General features: G+C 39.0%; 1 protein-coding gene across 2 annotated transcripts in view; it reads left to right on the plus strand.

The window, feature by feature from the left end:
• Window positions 1-20,111, plus strand: part of LOC124605244 — a 103,906-nt gene that overhangs the window by 24,164 nt on the left and 59,631 nt on the right. The window contains exons 3-5 of one of the 2 annotated variants that reach the window (XM_047136800.1): window positions 7,371-10,487; window positions 12,272-12,360; window positions 16,257-16,289. In XM_047136800.1, coding sequence (XP_046992756.1) covers window positions 7,371-10,487; window positions 12,272-12,360; window positions 16,257-16,289 — 3,239 coding nt within the window. The remainder of the gene's footprint in view (window positions 1-7,370; window positions 10,488-12,271; window positions 12,361-16,256; window positions 16,290-20,111) is intronic. The other variant, XM_047136809.1, reaches the window with a different exon arrangement.

Raw genomic sequence — 20,111 nt, forward strand, 5'->3', positions numbered from 1 at the left:
ATTCCAATCCCGGGAGCGGAAAGACTTACCTTAGGGGGAAAAAAGGGAAAAAAGGACAGGTATACACTCGCGCACACACACATATCCATCCACACATACACAGACACAAGCAGACATTTGTAAAGGCAAAGAGTTTGGGCAGAGATGTCAGTCGGGGCAGATGTACAGAGGCAAAGATGAAGTTGAAAGACAGGTGAGGTATGAGCGGCGGCAAATTGAAATTAGAAATTAGCGGAGATTGAGGCCTGGCGGATAGCGAGAAGAAAGGATATGCTGAAGGGCAAGTTCCCATCTCCGGAGTTCTGACAGGTTGGTGTTAGTGGGAAGTATCCAGATAACCCGGACGGTGTAACACTGTGCCAAGATGTGCTGGCCGTGCACCAAGGCATGTTTAGCCACAGGGTGATCCTCATTACCAACAAACACTGTCTGCCTGTGTCCATTCATGCGAATGGACAGTTTGTTGCTGGTCATTCCCACATAGAACGCTTCACAGTGTAGGCAGGTCAGTTGGTAAATCACGTGGGTGCTTTCACACGTGGCTCTGCCTTTGATCGTGTACACCTTCCGGGTTACAGGACTGGAATAGGTGGTGGTGGGAGGGTGCATGGGACAGGTTTTACACCGGGGGCGGTTACAGGGGTAGGAGCCAGAGGGTAGGGAAGGTGGTTTGGGGATTTCATAGGGATGAACTAACAGGTTACGAAGGTTAGGTGGATGGCGGAAAGACACTCTTGGTGGAGTGGGGAGGATTTCATGAAGGATGGATCTCATTTCAGGGCAGGATTTGAGGAAGTCGTATCCCTGCTGGAGAGCCACATTCAGAATCTGATCCAGTCCCGGAAAGTATCCCGTCACAAGTGGGGCACTTTTGGGGTTCTTCTGTGGAAGGTTCCGGGTTTGAGGAGATGAGGATGTGGCTCTGGTTATTTGCTTCTGTACCAGGTCGGGAGGGTAGTTACGGGATGCAAAAGCTGTTTTCAGGTTGTTGGTGTAATGGTTCAAGGATTCCGGACTGGAGCAGATTCGTTTGCCACGAAGACCAAGGCTGTAGGGAAGGGACCGTTTGATGTGGAATGGGTGGCAGCTGTCATAATGGAGGTACTGTTGCTTGTTGGTGGGTTTAATGTGGACGGACGTGTGAAGCTGGCCATTGGACAGGTGGAGGTCAACGTCAAGGAAAGTGGCATGGGATTTGGAGTAGGACCAGGTGAATCTGTCCAATGGCCAGCTTCACACGTCCGTCCACATTAAACCCACCAACAAGCAACAGTACCTCCATTATGACAGCTGCCACCCATTCCACATCAAACGGTCCCTTCCCTACAGCCTTGGTCTTCGTGGCAAACGAATCTGCTCCAGTCCGGAATCCTTGAACCATTACACCAACAACCTGAAAACAGCTTTTGCATCCCGTAACTACCCTCCCGACCTGGTACAGAAGCAAATAACCAGAGCCACATCCTCATCTCCTCAAACCCGGAACCTTCCACAGAAGAACCCCAAAAGTGCCCCACTTGTGACGGGATACTTTCCGGGACTGGATCAGATTCTGAATGTGGCTCTCCAGCAGGGATACGACTTCCTCAAATCCTGCCCTGAAATGAGATCCATCCTTCATGAAATCCTCCCCACTCCACCAAGAGTGTCTTTCCGCCGTCCACCTAACCTTCGTAACCTGTTAGTTCATCCCTATGAAATCCCCAAACCACCTTCCCTACCCTCTGGCTCCTACCCCTGTAACCGCCCCCGGTGTAAAACCTGTCCCATGCACCCTCCCACCACCACCTATTCCAGTCCTGTAACCCGGAAGGTGTACACGATCAAAGGCAGAGCCACGTGTGAAAGCACCCACGTGATTTACCAACTGACCTGCCTACACTGTGAAGCGTTCTATGTGGGAATGACCAGCAACAAACTGTCCATTCGCATGAATGGACACAGGCAGACAGTGTTTGTTGGTAATGAGGATCACCCTGTGGCTAAACATGCCTTGGTGCACGGCCAGCACATCTTGGCACAGTGTTACACCGTCCGGGTTATCTGGATACTTCCCACTAACACCAACCTGTCAGAACTCCGGAGATGGGAACTTGCCCTTCAGCATATCCTTTCTTCTCGCTATCCGCCAGGCCTCAATCTCCGCTAATTTCTAATTGCAATTTGCCGCCGCTCATACCTCACCTGTCTTTCAACTTCATCTTTGCCTCTGTACATCTGCCCCGACTGACATCTCTGCCCAAACTCTTTGCCTTTACAAATGTCTGCTTGTGTCTGTGTATGTGTGGATGGATATGTGTGTGTGCGCGAGTGTATACCTGTCCTTTTTTCCCTTTTTTCCCCCTAAGGTAAGTCTTTCCGCTCCCGGGATTGGAATGACTCCTTACCCTCTCCCTTAAAACCCATATCCTTTTGTCTTTCCTTCTCCTTCCCTCTTTCCTGACGAGGCAACCATTGGTTGCGAAAGCTAGAATTTTGTGTGTATGTTTGTGTTTGTTTGTGTGTCTATCGACCTGCCAGCGCTTTTGTTTGGTAAGTTTCATCATCTTTCTTTTTAGATATATTTTTCCCACGTGGAATGTTTCCCTCTATTATATTCATATGTTTATATACTTACGTATATGTTTACATACTTAACATATAGTTGGACAAGGATGGGACAGATAATTGCCCATGGCCTTATAGTAAGGACCACCTGTAATTATCCCAACATAATTTATGGAAACCACATAAAACCTAAATCAGGATGTCCAAATGAAGATTGGAGCCTCTATCCTTCCAAATACATTGCCTGTTTGATTTGAACAGTGGTACCTCATTTGGTTTATTCCTAGTATACAGTGCTGTCTTGGAACTAAGTTATGTGAAAGGCTTCTAATATACTGTTCATTTATTTCACACTACCAGTTAAATGCTCACACTATTTCATAATCTTAACATGACTCACTGTAAGCTGTAGGTCCAAAGTTACTTTGGTTTTCATTTGATGTACTGCAACTTTCCATTTGCCTGGCAAATAGTCTGTGTTATGCTGTAAGCAATGAGATATTGAGTGCAGAAAGAGGATAAGATATTAGCTCTATCCATTGCAGAGCTTTGGTATAACGTCTTCCAGAAAAAGGAAGGAAAAAAAGTACAGTGTGAAATGACAAACATGTTTTGTTGTTGTTAATAGCCTTTGTTACATTTTTTCCCCAAGTAAGCCTTCACTTGTGTAGAATGTATTGCTTAAAAGATAATTTTTTACTGTCTTTTTAAATAAGTTTATTTTAGCAATCTCTTTTTTGCATTTTATTGTACAACTTTATTCCTTAGTAGAAAATGAGATTTTGGGTTTTACATTATTCTTTTTTGGTAATTGTAAGTTCAGTTCTGTGCTCAAGGGAAGAGATTATTCATGCAGTAATCATCAATGTTATTTTTGAAGTGCTTACATATGGCAGTTAAAATCCCCAGTATGTTGAAAGGATCTGTACAATGAACTCAATTACAATTTTTGATTATTATTATTATTATTATTATTATGGCCCTTTTCTGTAGCTTGAAGACTGTTCATATTTTGTAAATTTGTTCTCCAGGAAAGAATTCTACAGGATGCTGAAACATCGTAGGTATGTTCATTAATTGATGTATTCATGGAATATGCTGAAAAAGTATTCCACTTTCTGCCAGAGGTAAAAATATGCTGTTGTAAGCTCTCAGAATCTAGTGTGGGTACAGGAAAAGGGGAGGAATGATCAAACACAGATAACTGTTTGTTGTTCTGGAACGTTTATTAGGATGTGGTCCCTGGTCACAACATGTATTCAATATAGTCTCCCAACTTGCAACATACTGCATCCATAACATAGCATGGTCGACATATCCAGTGTAATCATATGCTATCCTTCACATCAGGAAGATTCCAGATACATGCCTAATAACACATCCTCACAACCAGAAGTCACATGGATTTAGGTCGGAGGATCTGGCAGGCCACACATCTTGAAATTGTCCAGTGATGCTGCAGTTGTTGCCAACGGTTTCCCAAAAGTAAATATTTCACTTGGTAAGCGTCGTGTGCTGTCGCACCAACTTGTGTGTGGACACAGTGTGGTGTGGACACAGTTGCATTCTTGCAAAACTGGAATGACATGTCACACAAGGACCTCCTTATAACATTCAGATGTAATTGCACACTTAAAACTTGTCCACAAGGTGTCATCTCCTTGAAGAAAAACGGACAAAGAACGAAGCAGCTTGTGAAACTATGCCACACAGTCACATAAGCAGAGAGCAGTGGATGTTCCTGCACAACATGTGGCAGAGTAAAACCCCATAGGCAACAATTTCGTGCATTCATGGCACCATGCAAAATAAATGTGCCTCATCCGTCCAAAGAATATTCCCCGGCCATGTATCATCCATTTCCATTCGTGCCAAAAAATGAAGGGCAAAGTCATGATGCAGCCTATCTTGGGACTTCATTTGGTGTACATTCAGAATCATGTGGAGATACCAGTGTAAAATGCGCTGCTAAATCTGTTGAACTGTTGACTTGTGAGCAGAGTGGGGGGTGGGGGGTAGGACTCCTGTGTGACAGCTCGAGCACTGGTTTGCAGAAGAGGCACAGTCGACTATAGCTACAGCAACTTTGTCAACTGCCATGGGAATGGACCACTTCCCTTTACCAGCTGAACCACCTAATTTGTCTGTTTCGTCAGATTTCTCAATTTATTGTTTAGCTGATTTATTTACGTGGGGCCTCTACACAGCTGTTTCTGTTGGCAGTATTCCATCAATGCAGTGCTGTTATTGCTGCTTTTCCGATAAATCAATTTTACCTGCAGTGTATGGTCTTTCTTCTCAATAGCCATTGCATTTTGTGTTGAAAACTTCAGCCTTCTTAACTGTTTACACCGTCACTTCACAGAAGGAATCAACAAATGCTGCTAACCGACAAACAGCATACTGACATCAAAACAGAAAACATTGCACATTCTGATTGCTTTAATGATGTATTTTCTCTTGGTGGCTGAAACTGGAACTGTTATTTTTTTTGGTGCACCCTGTGAGCACACCAAATAGTGAATATACCTCTGATGTTTCAGCGTCCTGCGATGTATACAGCCCACACTGTAGCACTTGGAACACTGGTTAATTGTAACCACCCAGGGTGTGTGTGTGTGTGTGTGTGTGTGTGTGTGTGTGTGTGTGTTCCAGCTTCAAACTGAAATTCATGGCATTTTTTCTCTTTATGATCAGTGTAACTTTATTGCATATTGACCAGTTGTAAACTACTTTGAGGTTTTCATTTCTTTATCTGCAAGGAGTTGTCTTAAATTTTTCTTACTAACTATAATATTTAATCCTGAAACATAATTTTGATAATTTAATTTGGCTTTTTACCATACCGTAGGTTCTTAGTGTTGTACCTTCATAATATGTTGCGTACTCATAATACGTAAAAGAAGGAATGTTATTTTCTCTGATCCCGAAATAATACACATTTACTACAAATAATGAACGAGCAGTAAAGAAAGCCAAGGAGAAACTTCGAGGTTTGCTGAAGACATTGTGCTCTTGTTAGAGACAGCAAAGGACTTTGAAAATCAGTTGAATGGCATCGATAGTGTCTTGAAAATAAGTTATAAGGTAAATATCATCAGCAAAGTTACTAGATTGTGCTTGAAGAAATAGTTTTGTGCAGGGGGGAGGTATTATATTAGGATAAGGAATCTTACAAGTTGACAAGTTTTGCTATTTGATCCACAATATAACTCTTGATGGCAGAAGTAAAGAGGATACAAAATGCTGTTGCCAAATTTAACACTGAATATAATTGTAAGTGTTATGAAGTATGTTATGAAAGTATTTGTCTGGAGTGTAGACTGCTAAGGAAGTGATATGCGGATGATAAACACTACAGACAAGAAGAAAATAGAAACTTTTGATATGAAGAACGCTGAAAATTAGATGGATTATTGGGTAATAAATGACGGCTTGTATTGTATGTTAACTGGGGGCCTAGAAATGACAGAGAGGCTCCGTCTCCACCGCAGCCACAGTGGTCCATAACCCCACGACGGCTACCGCAGTCCACTTCAAGCCTCCCCTGCCCTACACTGAACCACTCTTTCAGGGTTATTGTGGGGTTTGGCCCCCCCTCCCCCTCCCCCCCTCCTCCCTCCCAAGGGAACGTCCATCTCACACCAGATGAGTGTTTACTTGGTGGAGTAATGGTGGTGTACGTGTACGTGGAGAACTTGTTGGCACAGCAAATGCCGACATAGTGTAGCTGAGGCAGAATAAGGGGAACCAGCCTGCATTCACAGAGGCAGATGGAAAGCCGCCTAAAAACCATCCACAGACTGGCCAGCTCACTGGACCTTGACACAAGTCTGCTGGGCGGATTCGTGCCGGGTACCAGGCACTTCTTCACAGTTTGGAAAGCCGTGCGCTAGACTGCACAACTAACCGGGCAGGCCAAAATGAAGACTTACTGAGTCAAATTGGGGAGAACAGAAATTTTGCTTGCATTTTTGCTTGGAGGGGGGGGGGGGGGGGGAGGAACAGTTGATAGGATATATTTTAAGCATGAAGAAATCGTCAGTTTGGTAAAGGATATAAGCTTAGGGAGTAAAAATCGTTGAAAAAGATCAAGACATAAAAATATAAAGCAGTTTCAGTTGGATATAAATTAGCAATGATGAAAAGGCTGCCACTTGATAGCATTGCGAAGAGAGCTGCATCAGACCTCAACTACTACAATTACCTCTGATGTGCAGAAAAATTAAAATTTAAGTAGGTATTAGGGTTCTTCTGATAATTTACTCTTTGTATACGCAACACAGCACTCAATAAAGAGTCTGCTTTATATGATGGAATGTTTGTTATGTAAACACAAGGTTTATTTCCTCTATGTGGGAGTTACTGGAGTTAATAAAGCAAGATTTTACTCGTAAAATTATTTTTTTGCTGCGACTTGTTATGGCATCATAATGACGTCCATTCACAATGCACTTTTCTCTTTCTACATTATACAACAGGGTTTTTCCTGTGATCTTTGAAAGATTAGCACTAAAAGACAACTATTCTGTAATAACAATGTTGTCTACCACTTTTATTACAGAATAGGGCTGAATAAGTTTCCATTATTGACCTGAACTTGTGCGTTTGAACTGCAAATTTTAAATGCGGTCTGCTCTGTGCCTTAGAATTGAAAATTTTAAATGTGGTCTGCTCTGTGCCTTAGAATGCAGTCCTACCATGAATATAGCCCTGCCATTGGTACTGTACTGTTTTGTTTAGGGAAATTTAATATGGTCCATTAAATTCTGTTATCTAGTTGGCGGGCATGGTTTTAATTGCAATTTTTCTCTTGTTTGCAGATGTCCATGTTAATGGAGAAATGAATGGAGTTGAAGCAATGGAAGTATGCAGTATTCATAGCCCAGAAAAGCTAATTTCAGCAAAGAAATTATCAGACATTCCTGATGACTGTATGGATGATAGTACACTGGCACCCAGTCCTGAAGAAAAAATGAACAACAGTGAAGAATGTGAACTGACGACAAAAGAAATCGACATTAAGGAAGATTCTGCATCAGAAGCTTCTTATGAGGGTAGTGGTGAAAGCCAGGAAGAAACTCAGCATGAAGAAGTTGGAGAGGACAAAAGTAATCAAAGGTCATTGTCATCTTTAGAAAATCCAATGCCCACGGAGAAGAATGTGCTCAGTCACCACCCATCTGAAGATAGTTTATACTGTGGAATTGATGCAGAAAATTCTTGTGAGTCTAGAGATGTTGACAATTTCCTTAATGGAACGGAAGAAGAGGATTGTAGTGAAGGGAACTTTGATAGCGAAACACCAATGGAATTGGGTGGTACAAGTGAAAATGAGAGGGAAATAAAAACCAGTGAAATTGAGGATGATAATATTTCAGCAATGATTTTAGACAAGTCGTGTAATTCACAGGACAGTGACATTTCAAAAGAAGATAATGAAGACAATTTTTATCATATTTCAAGTGAAAGTAAAGCAGAACAAATTGTAGAGAGTCTGAAAGAAGATTCTTGTACAGAAACTGTGAATAAAGTAAGTACAGCGAGTATCATTAGTGAAGATTCTGTGGCAGACAGTGTAGATAATAGTGTAAAAGAAATAGTTAATTCCAAAGATTCTCATCAGTCTGAGAATATTACCAGTAATTATGAAGTTCCTATGGAACATATGTCCAGCACAGAAGATGAGAATCAGCCTGTAAGTATTGATAAAGACAACAGTAGAGATAGTGTCAATGCTGCAGATATAAATATAAATGACAGTGCAACAAGTGTGTGTGATGATCAGCAAACAGGTAACAGTGCTTTAACAAGTGTTTCTGACAAGAGAGATACTGGGGATTTTAGAGGTGTGTCAGTTGAAGGTGCAGCTGTCATGTCAATCCAGGACCAAGACAGTGGTAAGAATGATGAGAACTTTTGTGTTTCAAATGAGTGTGTCAGTGAACAAGAAAGTGCTCAAAGTGATTCTAAAGCACTCAGTGAAGATGATGAGGGTGTACAGTCTAGTGAGAACAAATTTGTGCAGAACAGCAGTGAAAGTGGAAATAGTTTAGATAAAGTGAGTGATAAGGAAGATCTTGAAAGCAAAACTGATGGGGACCCATTAGGAAAAAATAAGAAGAAAACCAAACCCATCGTGGCACCTCTAACACCACGGCGTAGTTCGCGTAATTTGAATAAGCAGAAAAGTTACATAGAGAAGGAGGACGATCCAGACATTCAGGAAATAGCACCTGTAGACCCATTGGCGATTACAGATCCCTTAAGAGATGACAAAGAAAACAGCAAATATAGGAACTCCAAGAAAACTACTATTGTTGTTAATGACACAAAACGTTTGGCAGAAATTGCTGCGGGTACAAAACACATTAAGGGTAAAAAAGAACCAACTTTGGTTATCATAGACACAAATTCAATACTAGCTGGTAAGGGGCCAGTACCTTTAACTCAGGAACCACCACCTTTGGCAGGTCCTTCATCCAATTCTACTTACTCTGTTTTACCAGTTGCTATCCCTGCTCAGGGCATGTATCCTCGCATGAGCAATCCAATTATTTCTGCACATGCACCTCGGTTAACTACGCCACTGCCTCCTCCGCAACTACCGCCACAGCCACAACCACAGCCTCAGCCACCACCACCACCCCCACCCCCACCCCCACCTCCCCCTCCTTCTACTCCACTGCTACCTACTCTGACTGATGACATGTTTGTTGTAGAGGCACCATCATTTATTGTTCCTTATGTTTATGAAAAACCCCCACTCAAACCCTTGAAACAGTTCATTGCTCAGCTGAGAAAACAATTGGAAGAAGAGAACAATAAAGAGAAAAATGATGTACCTGCCTCACAGTCTAAAAGTGAAAAAGAGGCAGAAAAAGCTGGTGAGAGCATAAATACTGTTGGCACAGAAAAGTTGGCAAATGAAGAAACATGTGGAACAAATGAATCAAAGACCACAAAAATAAAAGATCAAGAAAATAAAATAAAAACTGAAACGTCTGAGACAAAGCTGGCCGCTGTTGAGGAAAGGAATCCTAAAGATCCTTTGACTGTAGAATCTGCTATAAAAAATGTGGACATGGAGAAAAAAGAAGAAAAAACTGATGAGGACAAGGAAAAACCTCATAGCTTTTTTGATGAACCTACAGGAAAATTTTTTATTGACATAGGAATGAGCCTCGTTCATGAATATGTGCAAACAGAACTGCTAAGAACTCAGAAACGAAGAAGGGATCGTGAAGGTGGAAGGCCGAACACAGAGACTCAATTTGCTATAAATTCTTTACTTAAGACACTGGAAAGTAGCAAAGAAAACAATGAACCATTTCATATGGAACTTAAAAAATGCGAATACTGTAGTTTTAAGACTGAATCATCTTTAGTTATGGCACAACATTTAGAAACTCCACATATGCGTAATTATGTATATAGGTGCAATTTTTGTCCATTGGAAGTTCGAAGCCCTCATGATATATTATTTCACATGGAGGCTGATCACAATGTACGGGGTCGCCTCGAACGAGCACCAGCATTTCATCAGTGCCCTAATTGTCCTTTTGAAGATAATCAGAAAGGAAAACTTTCTAGACACTTGCTATCTTGTGCAAAGAAACACAAACCTGAACGAAACCAGGAACCACCCATAGATTGGGAACCTCCAGCAAAAATACCCAAAGTTCCGAGAAGTCGTGCTGCTCCACCACTTGGGTTAGGCGCAGCTACATATCAAGCAGTACAAGGGAAAACTTATTCCCAACATCCATTGTTGCCCAAACTTGTTCAGGGTGCACCACTACCACCACCTGTTGGAGGACTTATGCGAAGGGGTAGACCACCTCTGCATAGCAGGTTCTACACACCACAAGATCTGAGGCCTGCGCCAGTGCAGCCACCGCCACAGCCACGTCATGTTGCACCAACACAGTTAAGACAAGGTGAGCACTCCGTCTAACAGCTGTTTTTTACCCAATGAAAATAAAACAGTAGTGATGAAAATTTGCTTGTTATGCACAGTTCCACACATATATTAGTATGTGGTAATGTCAGTGTAAGTAGTTGAAACATAAAGACTTGTGTGTTAATCTACATCTCTCATATGGTCTGTTGAAATACAATGTGAAAAATGCTACACCCGAAATAAACTTAGGTAATTCATTTTGACAAAATGGAGGATCACCTATCAAATTCATGACCAATACAATTAGGCACATCATTCACTGACAGTCATTGTATTAATTCAATAGTGGAATCCAGTTTGAAATCACAGGATGTCTACCAGCAGTTTCTGGTGACATATCCTGCAAAGAATGTTTGTCTGTTGCGTACTGTAATTACTATCACTAACTCTTGATTACCAGCACTACAGACTGCAGTGGGTGTGTTAATTGGTAACAGATAAACTTTTATAATACACTGCAGTTCACCATGTTAAAGCAGAAATATGTTGGTTATTGATAGAAAGAAATATACAGTGCAGTTGGCAATTGCTGAGTTTAATTAAAAATTACATTTGATAACTTTAAGTGTGTTTTATAATATAAACGCATAGATAAAAAATCTACTCACCAAGTGGCGACAGGGGAACATACAAACAACAAGATTTAACTTTTACAAGCCTTAGGAGCCGGTGGCTCCTTCTTCTGGCAGAAGAGTTGAAGGGGAAGGAAAGAGGGGTGAAGAAAAGGACTAGAGAGGTTTAGCGAAAGGGAGGGGTACAGCTCAGAAAAATCACCCAGAACCCCAGGATCAGGGGAAACTTACTGGGGTTCTGGGTGATATTTCTTAACTTCACCCATTTCCCTAAATCTCTCCATTCCTTTTCCTTCACCACTCTATCTTCCCCTTCAACTCTTCTGCCAAAAGAAATAGCCACTGGCTCCAAAAGCTTGTAAAAGTTAAATCCTTTTGTGTGTGTGTGTGTGTGTGTGTGTGTGTGTACATACTTGTTCATCAGTGCTATTATGAAACGCATCTCTTCCGTTCAACAACTGATCATATGTTGTAAGGTATGTATTAGAGCCCATGTTTAGCAAGCTTTTTTGCTTCAAATGATCTTTCCTGTCATATACCTGAATATTGACCATTCCTCCTCAAGACATCCTGTGTAAGTTTCGGGAAAGTTGCAGAACAGTATTTTGCCAATTTCATTTTAACGACTGTAAAATCTGGTTAGAAGTGGTGATATAGACTTAGGTGGTTTATAGTTGTTGGCAAAATTATTGCAAGTGTGTTTAAAAACACACGATTGCCTGCTCCCACCCACTCCCCCCAACACACACACACACACACACACACACACACACACACACACACACACCTTACTGATATACGATTAGATGTAAGTTTATAAAGATTTTGCTGGAATTCCGTGTTATTAACAATATTACGAAACAATTTCAATCTTGATGGCATTCGAATTTATTTTCCATTTCCCCCTGTAAGCAATATAATAGATATTCTCTGATAACGTGTAAAAAACAGTGGTTGGGTATGGAATATCATATAATGTGCTTGTTTACTATAAGTTTTTGTCTGTTAATTAGTGGATGAAAAGACCCAAGTAAGCAAGCGTGAGATTGCTACGAGTGTAAAAGTATATTTTCTACTGTGGGCTTTGCATGAACAAAATAATCAAATTAAAGTTGATATAATGTTTTACATTGTAGCTGGTGTCAGTCTTGTATTTTTTTCACTGCTTGTATGTTTATTATCCTTGTAGGAATGCTCTACCGACAAGCAGTACCTCCGAACCAGTCTCAGGTGTTACTTCCAACTACATACCAGTTGAGTAACAGTCAGCTGTACCAGGTAAGCTACAAAACACAGTGCAAGTTTCGTAATTTCAGGATGTCTGAGAATATTTCAAATGATTTCCAGTTTTGCGTTTTAAGTATTTTGGAAAGAATGAAAAAAGCAGAGTGCTGTTTTGCTGGGTGTACTATATTGTATTTGATTTTTGGGTTTAACACATTATACCTTGCAGCCTTAGCTGTGTTCCTTTTGATTTTTGTGGGAATTGTTGTATTTTAGGGTTAGATCCATTTGAGTGTTGAGTCATGTGGAGGAGGATATCCACAGTAGTAACTAGTTTGTGGACAAAAACCGCTGCGCGTAGTGGCCGCGTGGTTTGAGGCAGCGTGTCACGGATTGCGCGGCCGCTCCCACCGGAGGTTCGAGTCCTCCCTCGGGCGTGTGTGTGTGTGTGTGTGTGTGTGTGTGTGTGTGTGTGTGTGTGTTGTCCATAGTGTAAGATAGTTTAAGTAGTGTGCAAGTCTATGGACCAATGACCTCAGCAGTTTGGTCCCTTAGAAATACCACACACATTTGAACAAAAGCCTTCGTCAGTGCTGTCTTCAGCAAGATTCTCTTTGGCTATCTGCAATAATAATTACTGTGTGGTTAAAAGTTACAGCACTGTTATTATTGTGGTTTTTGTCTGTTTACATTATTTGTGATTTATAGTACGTAAGTTTGTTTGAGTCACAGTTATTATTCATTAGGGGTAGAGTGCCACTGGCTAGATTGACATGGATGCTCAGTGTCCGTGGAAAGATAGATGCAGTCTCAAGACCTGCAGGAGCTTAAGATGTTGACATGTTCCTCCTGGTTTTCCACATAGTTGTATGTGCATCCTGATTTCATTGTACATGTGTGTTCTTTTTGCTTCATTTATAGTTACAGAGGCCATTTATGCCATCAGCGATAGGTATTACAAAGCTATCCAAAAGCTCTTGTAGGATACTCCACTCATTGTAATCTTTCCTTCATGGTGTGACTACTATATGTGTATCACGTTCAATACAAACAGTGTTCTGTATAAAATCAGCCTATCAATGTTCCTCTGAACTAACAAGTACTCAGGGCAGTGGGGGTCAAAATGAACAAAAAGTATAAAATTAACTAGGCAAAAACCAAATGGAATGAAAATGAATTTGACCATATTTTATCAAACAATAAGGATTTTTTACATTACATGATACTGCAAACTGCTTTCAGATTGTAAGAAGCAAGGTAAGAAAAAACACAAAGAAATAGTCATCAGGTGAGAAGTCGGAAATATCATTTGTGAATGGTGAAGCATACCAAATTAAAGTAAAAATGTTTCATATCTCAGGAAATTAAAATTGGACATAGATGAAAGGAGTAATTATTTGTATTTAACATAAGTGCATAGCCAAAAGCAAAAGATATTGCAAGTATAAAGAAAGTAAATCTCAAAATGGAATAAATCAACTGAGAAGATGAGGATTTTGAGTTATTGATGATAGGAACGTGATAGAATATGCTGAGCTAAACAAAACTATTCCGAAATATCCGAGAGGGCGTGAGGAAATACAACAGAAAGTTGGGTAGAGAAGAGACTCAGAATATTACAAAAAAGGCAAAAACAGAACCTTATGCTGGATTAAACACATTTGGATCTAGGCATCTTTCTTATAGTACTTATATCGACAATGGTAACACTATTCCAGTGAATGTTTCTACTTAAAAGAAACAACTACGCCTTGAAAAGTATGCACTGGATTCTGACAAAAATATTTAACATATGTGTGTGTGTCATAACAGTGAAAACTGATAAGTGAAAGTATGTGATAAGACAAAAACATTTCAGTAAACATAAGTCTGCCAACGAGCTGCTTGGGAGCTAATTGTGAATGTGTGGTTATAAATCACTGACTTCATTATGAAATGGCATCCTAATGGTGTGCTTCAGACTATATAACTGAATTGTTGTTTCCATTTTATGCACAATATTTCGATGGCAGTCCCAATTGTCTTCAAGTGCTGAGAGTTATGCTGTTATTTGTATAAATTGTACATAAAATTGGAACACAATTTGGTAGGGCATCTGGAAGTGCACACCATTTAATCAGTCACAGCAAGGGTGCCTGAGAGATCACAATAATGTCTACTAGTTACTGCAGATATTGTTTGAAATGTTAACTTCTCAATTATGTCTCTGTCTAATTTTTCTTATATTTCACCTGCGGTTAAAGGTTAGGGAATATGGTAGATGCATGATGGGGTACCAGCAGACATTGCTACTGCTGCTGTAAGACGACATCATATGCACCAAGAGGGAGTGATTGAGCAAGGCCTGTACTTTGGCCTCCCACTCCACCTTAGTCATTTAGATTTTTGTGTTTGTGGTTATTTAAAGAGTGTAGCATGCCTGTTGAAACAGTTGAACTTAAGTGGCAAATTGCAACATCTTGTCAAGATTGTGAAATGATCTGTGGGTATTTCAAGAATTTGTAACTCAATGCAGATACAAGTGCAGTATTGGATCCATATATAAGAAAATTTATAAATTTAACATGTAACTTACTGAAGTGCTGAGCCCAATTAGACCAGGAAATTGACATTTCAAATATATTTACTAACTAGGACAATAATTCATAAGGAAATTAGTTGCAGCTTATAACCACATGTTTGTAGTTATAGCACAAACAGCTAGTTGAGGATCCGTACTGATGGAAGTTTTTTGCTTCTATTATTGTACATTTTCTCTCATGTCACTTTTGGCACTTAAGCTTCTTGTGTGCGTCTTGACCAATAAGTGAGGATCATTCAAAAAAGGCTGAGACTGGAGCTGAAGAAACTTTATTGTCAAATAATCAATGAAAATAGATGTTTTCCTCTTTAATAGTGTCACCATCTCATCATCTGCATCAGCTCTCGTACTTAATCAAATATCCAAAAATCTTGTCTGACACATCCACTACAAATTGGTGCTGTATCATATACGTCTATCATCCAGAAACACTTTTAAAATTTAATATCCGTTGCATTGTACATTTTCACTTTGCTATTGAAAAATTATATGTGGACACCAATTATAGAGCCAGTATTTCCAAGGAGTTTGTCTAGAGAGAAACCACATTGGGGACACTGTGAATGAGGAAAATGTTGTCATTTGCCAGGAAAGCTGTGTTGAAATACGTGTAATTGGTGGAAGTGATAAAGCAGCGCAATTGCTTTTTGTCTCCAGTGAAAAATAGGTGGAAAAAGCACTAGAATCTTTGGAGTCTCTTTGATTGGTTAATCAAGAGACCTTTATTATATCATACAAGTCAGCTTTTGACAAATGACCATTGCACTTTAGATTTCAAGTGATTGTTGCCAACTGCTGTTGTGTTTCAATTTGGAACTTTTGTGTTTTTGGGGCAAGTTATGCATGAAGAGTTTTACAGTGCATTTGTACTTTCTCCAAGAAAAAAGGGAAGTCAGAATTCCCTTTCAGCCCTTATGCATAGAAAGTCGGAAGGTTGTGCAATATTCTGAAAAAAAATTCTCAAAGTGCTGACATTTTTACAGTATTTTGAAATGTATTTTATGGGACACTGAACAAGGAAAATTGTATTTCACACTGTCATGTTATATCACAAATATTGTATGGAAGTGTCATAGTTCTGTAACAACAGTGCAGGATTTTAAGTGTCCAATATTTGTTTTGTTAATGGACAGATATATATATATATATATATATATATTAACATTGAAACAAAGTTGAATGTGGAAAATGGTTTCATTTTATAAAAGTGTAATGCTAGGCATGTGCTTAGTATACAATAGTACTGTTTAATGCCATATGTAAGGTGTAAAGGAAAAACAGAAATAATTATGTGAAATTTGCTTACAGTCTTAAGATTTTCTACTTGTTTCCATTGAAGCAACTCCTTATACATGCCATGTAATTTCAGGGTTCAAAGTACCTACTTGCCAGCTCACCAATGGTGAGTCATTTTAATGTTTACTTGCAACAAGTTGGCTCGGTCTGTCTTTCCAAAATCTCCCTATCCTGACCCTTTCTGTATCTTTCCACTTGTAGTTAAGTGGTATTTATTTTCAATATTAATGGTGTATAAGTTATGTACAGTCCTTTTTCCTTTTTGTAACAACATTCTATTAGTTTTGCATAAGCATGGGAACTTTGCATGGTGGACAAAATAGCTTGGAAATTACAGACTTTATAAGAAGCACTTCCAAAAAGTCCGGTATAAAAATTGAAATTGAATGGTAGGATCCTGTGATTTACTATATGTATAACCAGTTTTGTTACAGTTGATGGTAGCTCTGATTTTAAAAATTGTTTGCACACAATTTGAGGCTGTCTTTCATTTTGAAAAAAGTGTTACGTTAACTCGAAAAAAATTTCTACTTACATGACCTGCTGAGTGTTCATGTGCAGTGGAAAACTGTGGGAAACAGAAGAGTCAAATAGACAGTGCAAGATCACATGAACAACAAAAACAATGCTAATGATCTTGATTGTTATCTTCGCTGTCCACCACTGCATCAGACAATTATTAATCCCCGACTACTTGAAATATATTAGATGTTTACATCAGTGCGATTGAATTGTATGCTGTGTTTGTTGTTTTAAGTAATAATTTTAAAGTATTAGTGAATAAAGAATAGGCTTGTGAATATTTTCGATTGATAAGAAGTCTAGTGCTCATTTTGTGTTGTTTTAATTGATTGAACTGTGCTGTAAAACATGAAATTGGTGCTGCAGTATTTTAATCAGTTTCTCACATGTTGATAGACTGCAAAAACAAAAATTTCAGTATATCTCATTGTAAGTAAATTGTTCAGTGTTCAGTATTGTTTGTATTTGTGAAGAATCAAATCTTATTACGATATGCTTAGGAACAAAATTTTAATGCAAACCATTGGCGGAGGTACGGCTTGTCGCGATAGTGACGTTGTGAGAATCAGTGACAAATGTAAAAGTTGGGAAGTGTTTCTTTCATGCATGTGAACAGTTGTACAACATTGTTTCCGCATGTTGTGTAAAAGCACTAGATTTAATTTTTTGGACCTAAAACATGCTGGAAGTTACAGGAATTTTCTTGTAACTTTGAAATTGCTACAAGTATTAATGTATGAAGCATCTTTGTTCAGATAATGTCATTCTACATTTGCATATATACTCCACAAACTACTGTGATGTGCGTGGCAGATTGTACTTCCCCTTGTACCACATATTAGGATTTCTTCTTGTTCCATTCACATATGGAGCCTGGGAAGAATGACAGCTTAAATGGCTCTGTACACACTGTAATTCGTGTAATCTTGTTCTTGGGGTCACCAAGGTAGAAATGCCTAAGAGGCTGCATATGTTTCCAGATTCCTCATTTGATATTGTTTCATTAAACTTTGTAAGTAGACCTCCGTGAAGTAGTTAATGTCTGTCTTGAAGTTTATATCGGTTCAGGTATTCCTACATTATTGTGAGCTTTCCTGTAAATCAGGCAAGCCTGTGACGATTCTTGTTGCTCTTCTTTGTATATTTGCTGTATCCTCTATTATTTATACTTGGTATTGATTATACACGCTTGAGCGATACTTATTGGTAGTTTGCATGATTATTTTGTAACCAAGCTGCTGAATTATGTGAGAAATTAATTCCTTTTAGTTCTTGCCGATAAATGCTAAGAGAGGTTTTGTTGTTTGGGAAGTCAGTTTGTAGTTGCTTTCAAATTTTGGTTCTTCATGTTTGTGTCTCTGTCTTGTTTCAAATATTGGAAATTCACGAGTGGAACAATATGTAAAATAAGGGAAAGACAGTCGCTCACCTGTAGCGGGCTGATGTGTGGAGCATAGAAACATTAACAGCAAAAAGTATTCTCTCTAGCTTTTGAGCTCTTGCTCTTTTTCCATTAAAAGTGTACACATTCACATGCAGGTGTGGGAGTGATAATGTGGGTGTCCGCATGAATGTCGCTAGAAAAAAAAAAAAAAGCAAGAGCTCAAAAGCTGATGGGAATACTATTTGCTGTTATGTGTGTCTGTGTTCCACATTTCGGTTTGCTCTAGATGAGTGTTTACATCGTCCCTATTTTATGTGTTTTGAATATTGTTTGTTATTGGAGAAATAGAGAGAAAATAGATGTGGAAATTTTAGTAATGGAAATAGAGAGAAGGGCTTGTCTTTGTGATATGAGAACAGAATAGTTAAAGGTCTGAAATTTGATGCTTATTGTTTCCAGATTTCAAAGAGCATTTAAGCACTAGTTAGTAAGTTCATTAAAAGTTCCTTAGATCATTTGAAAGAGTCTTCGATCAAAATGATCAGGTACAATTCAGTTTACAGGTTATGTATACATGCGTAATGTTATCCTTAATGAACCCATTATTTTTTAGTCACACTCATTTGTCCATGGAATAAGAGTTGTTCAGGAGAATTAATTTTAGGTTAGATTTAAAACTTTGCTGCCTGTCAGACATATTATTGGGCAAGTGGTCAAAAATTGTTTTGCTATGTATTGAGCTCCTTTCTGAGGCAACAACAGCTTTAATAACGGGTAATAAAGATCACTTTTTCCTCTAGTGTTGTAGGTATGGACGTAGCTGTTTTTCTCAAATTGTGATGGATTACTCATGACGATTTTTATATATAACATTCCAAGTGGGAAAATATATCTAAAAACAAAGATGCTGTAACTTACCAAACGTAAGTGTTGGTATGTTGATAGGAGACAGTAAAAAAACACACAAACACACACACAAATTTCAAGTTTTCGCAACCCACGGTTGCTTCATCAGGAAAGAGGGAAGGAGAGGGAAAGACGAAAGGATGTGGGTTTTAAGGGAGAGGGTAAGGAGTCATTGCAATCCCAGGAGCGGAAAAAAACACACACACACACACACACACACACTCACACTCATACATACACATACATATCCATCGGCACATATACAGACACAAGCAGACATATGTAAAGGCTCGCATTTGTGCAAACAGTATTTTCTTTCTAAGCGGTGAGTTACCCCAGAAAGTTATTTCATAACACATTATCTAGTGAAAAAAAAAAAAAAAAAAAAAAAAAAAAAAAAAAAAAAAAAGTCTGGAGGTTGACGTGTTTGTTTCAAAGGCAAGCACTTACCCAGAGAGCTGAAAAACGTCTGATAAGTATTCCTTTGTAGCAGTTCATAAGTAATTTATCACAGAATGCTGTTTAAATTGCAACTGAATTGGCTCATTAAACAATTTTAATTAGAGAACTATTATCATTGCTGAGGTTTGAGAAATGTATACATTTCTTGTTGGAATGTAAGACACTTGTTTTGCCACAGTGCGGCAGTTGCAAATTACAGAGTAATGTTGTAATTCACATGAAATCCAGCAAGCCAGTATTTTTTTAAACATGCAAATTAATACAAATTGCAAATGTGTGAAAATTTGGTTGTTCGTAGAAAAAGAAATACCTAATTTCTTCACTAGATCACTTAAACATGTGCAACAAGTAAATGGCTTTAACCATGAAATCACAGTGGCAACATACCTTCTTTCCTGGTACCAAAAAGGGTACAACATTTAGTCTGACCTTTGCTTTTTTTTATGAAGAAAGGTAATAATGGCATTGGTTCATTAGTATTGTAGAAATAATGTCATATATTCAGTGTAGGCAGTAACATAGATTAACAGTTAAATAGAATAGAAGCTTTATTTTCACATGACATGTCACATTCAATCATTTGAATGACACATTGTTGATATGTCAGTATATCTACATAAGTACAGCATAACCCTGCTTTTATGTTCCTGGAGT

Source organism: Schistocerca americana, chromosome 1 (genome assembly GCF_021461395.2).
Source record: "Schistocerca americana isolate TAMUIC-IGC-003095 chromosome 1, iqSchAmer2.1, whole genome shotgun sequence".
Lineage (NCBI taxonomy): Eukaryota > Metazoa > Arthropoda > Insecta > Orthoptera > Acrididae > Schistocerca > Schistocerca americana.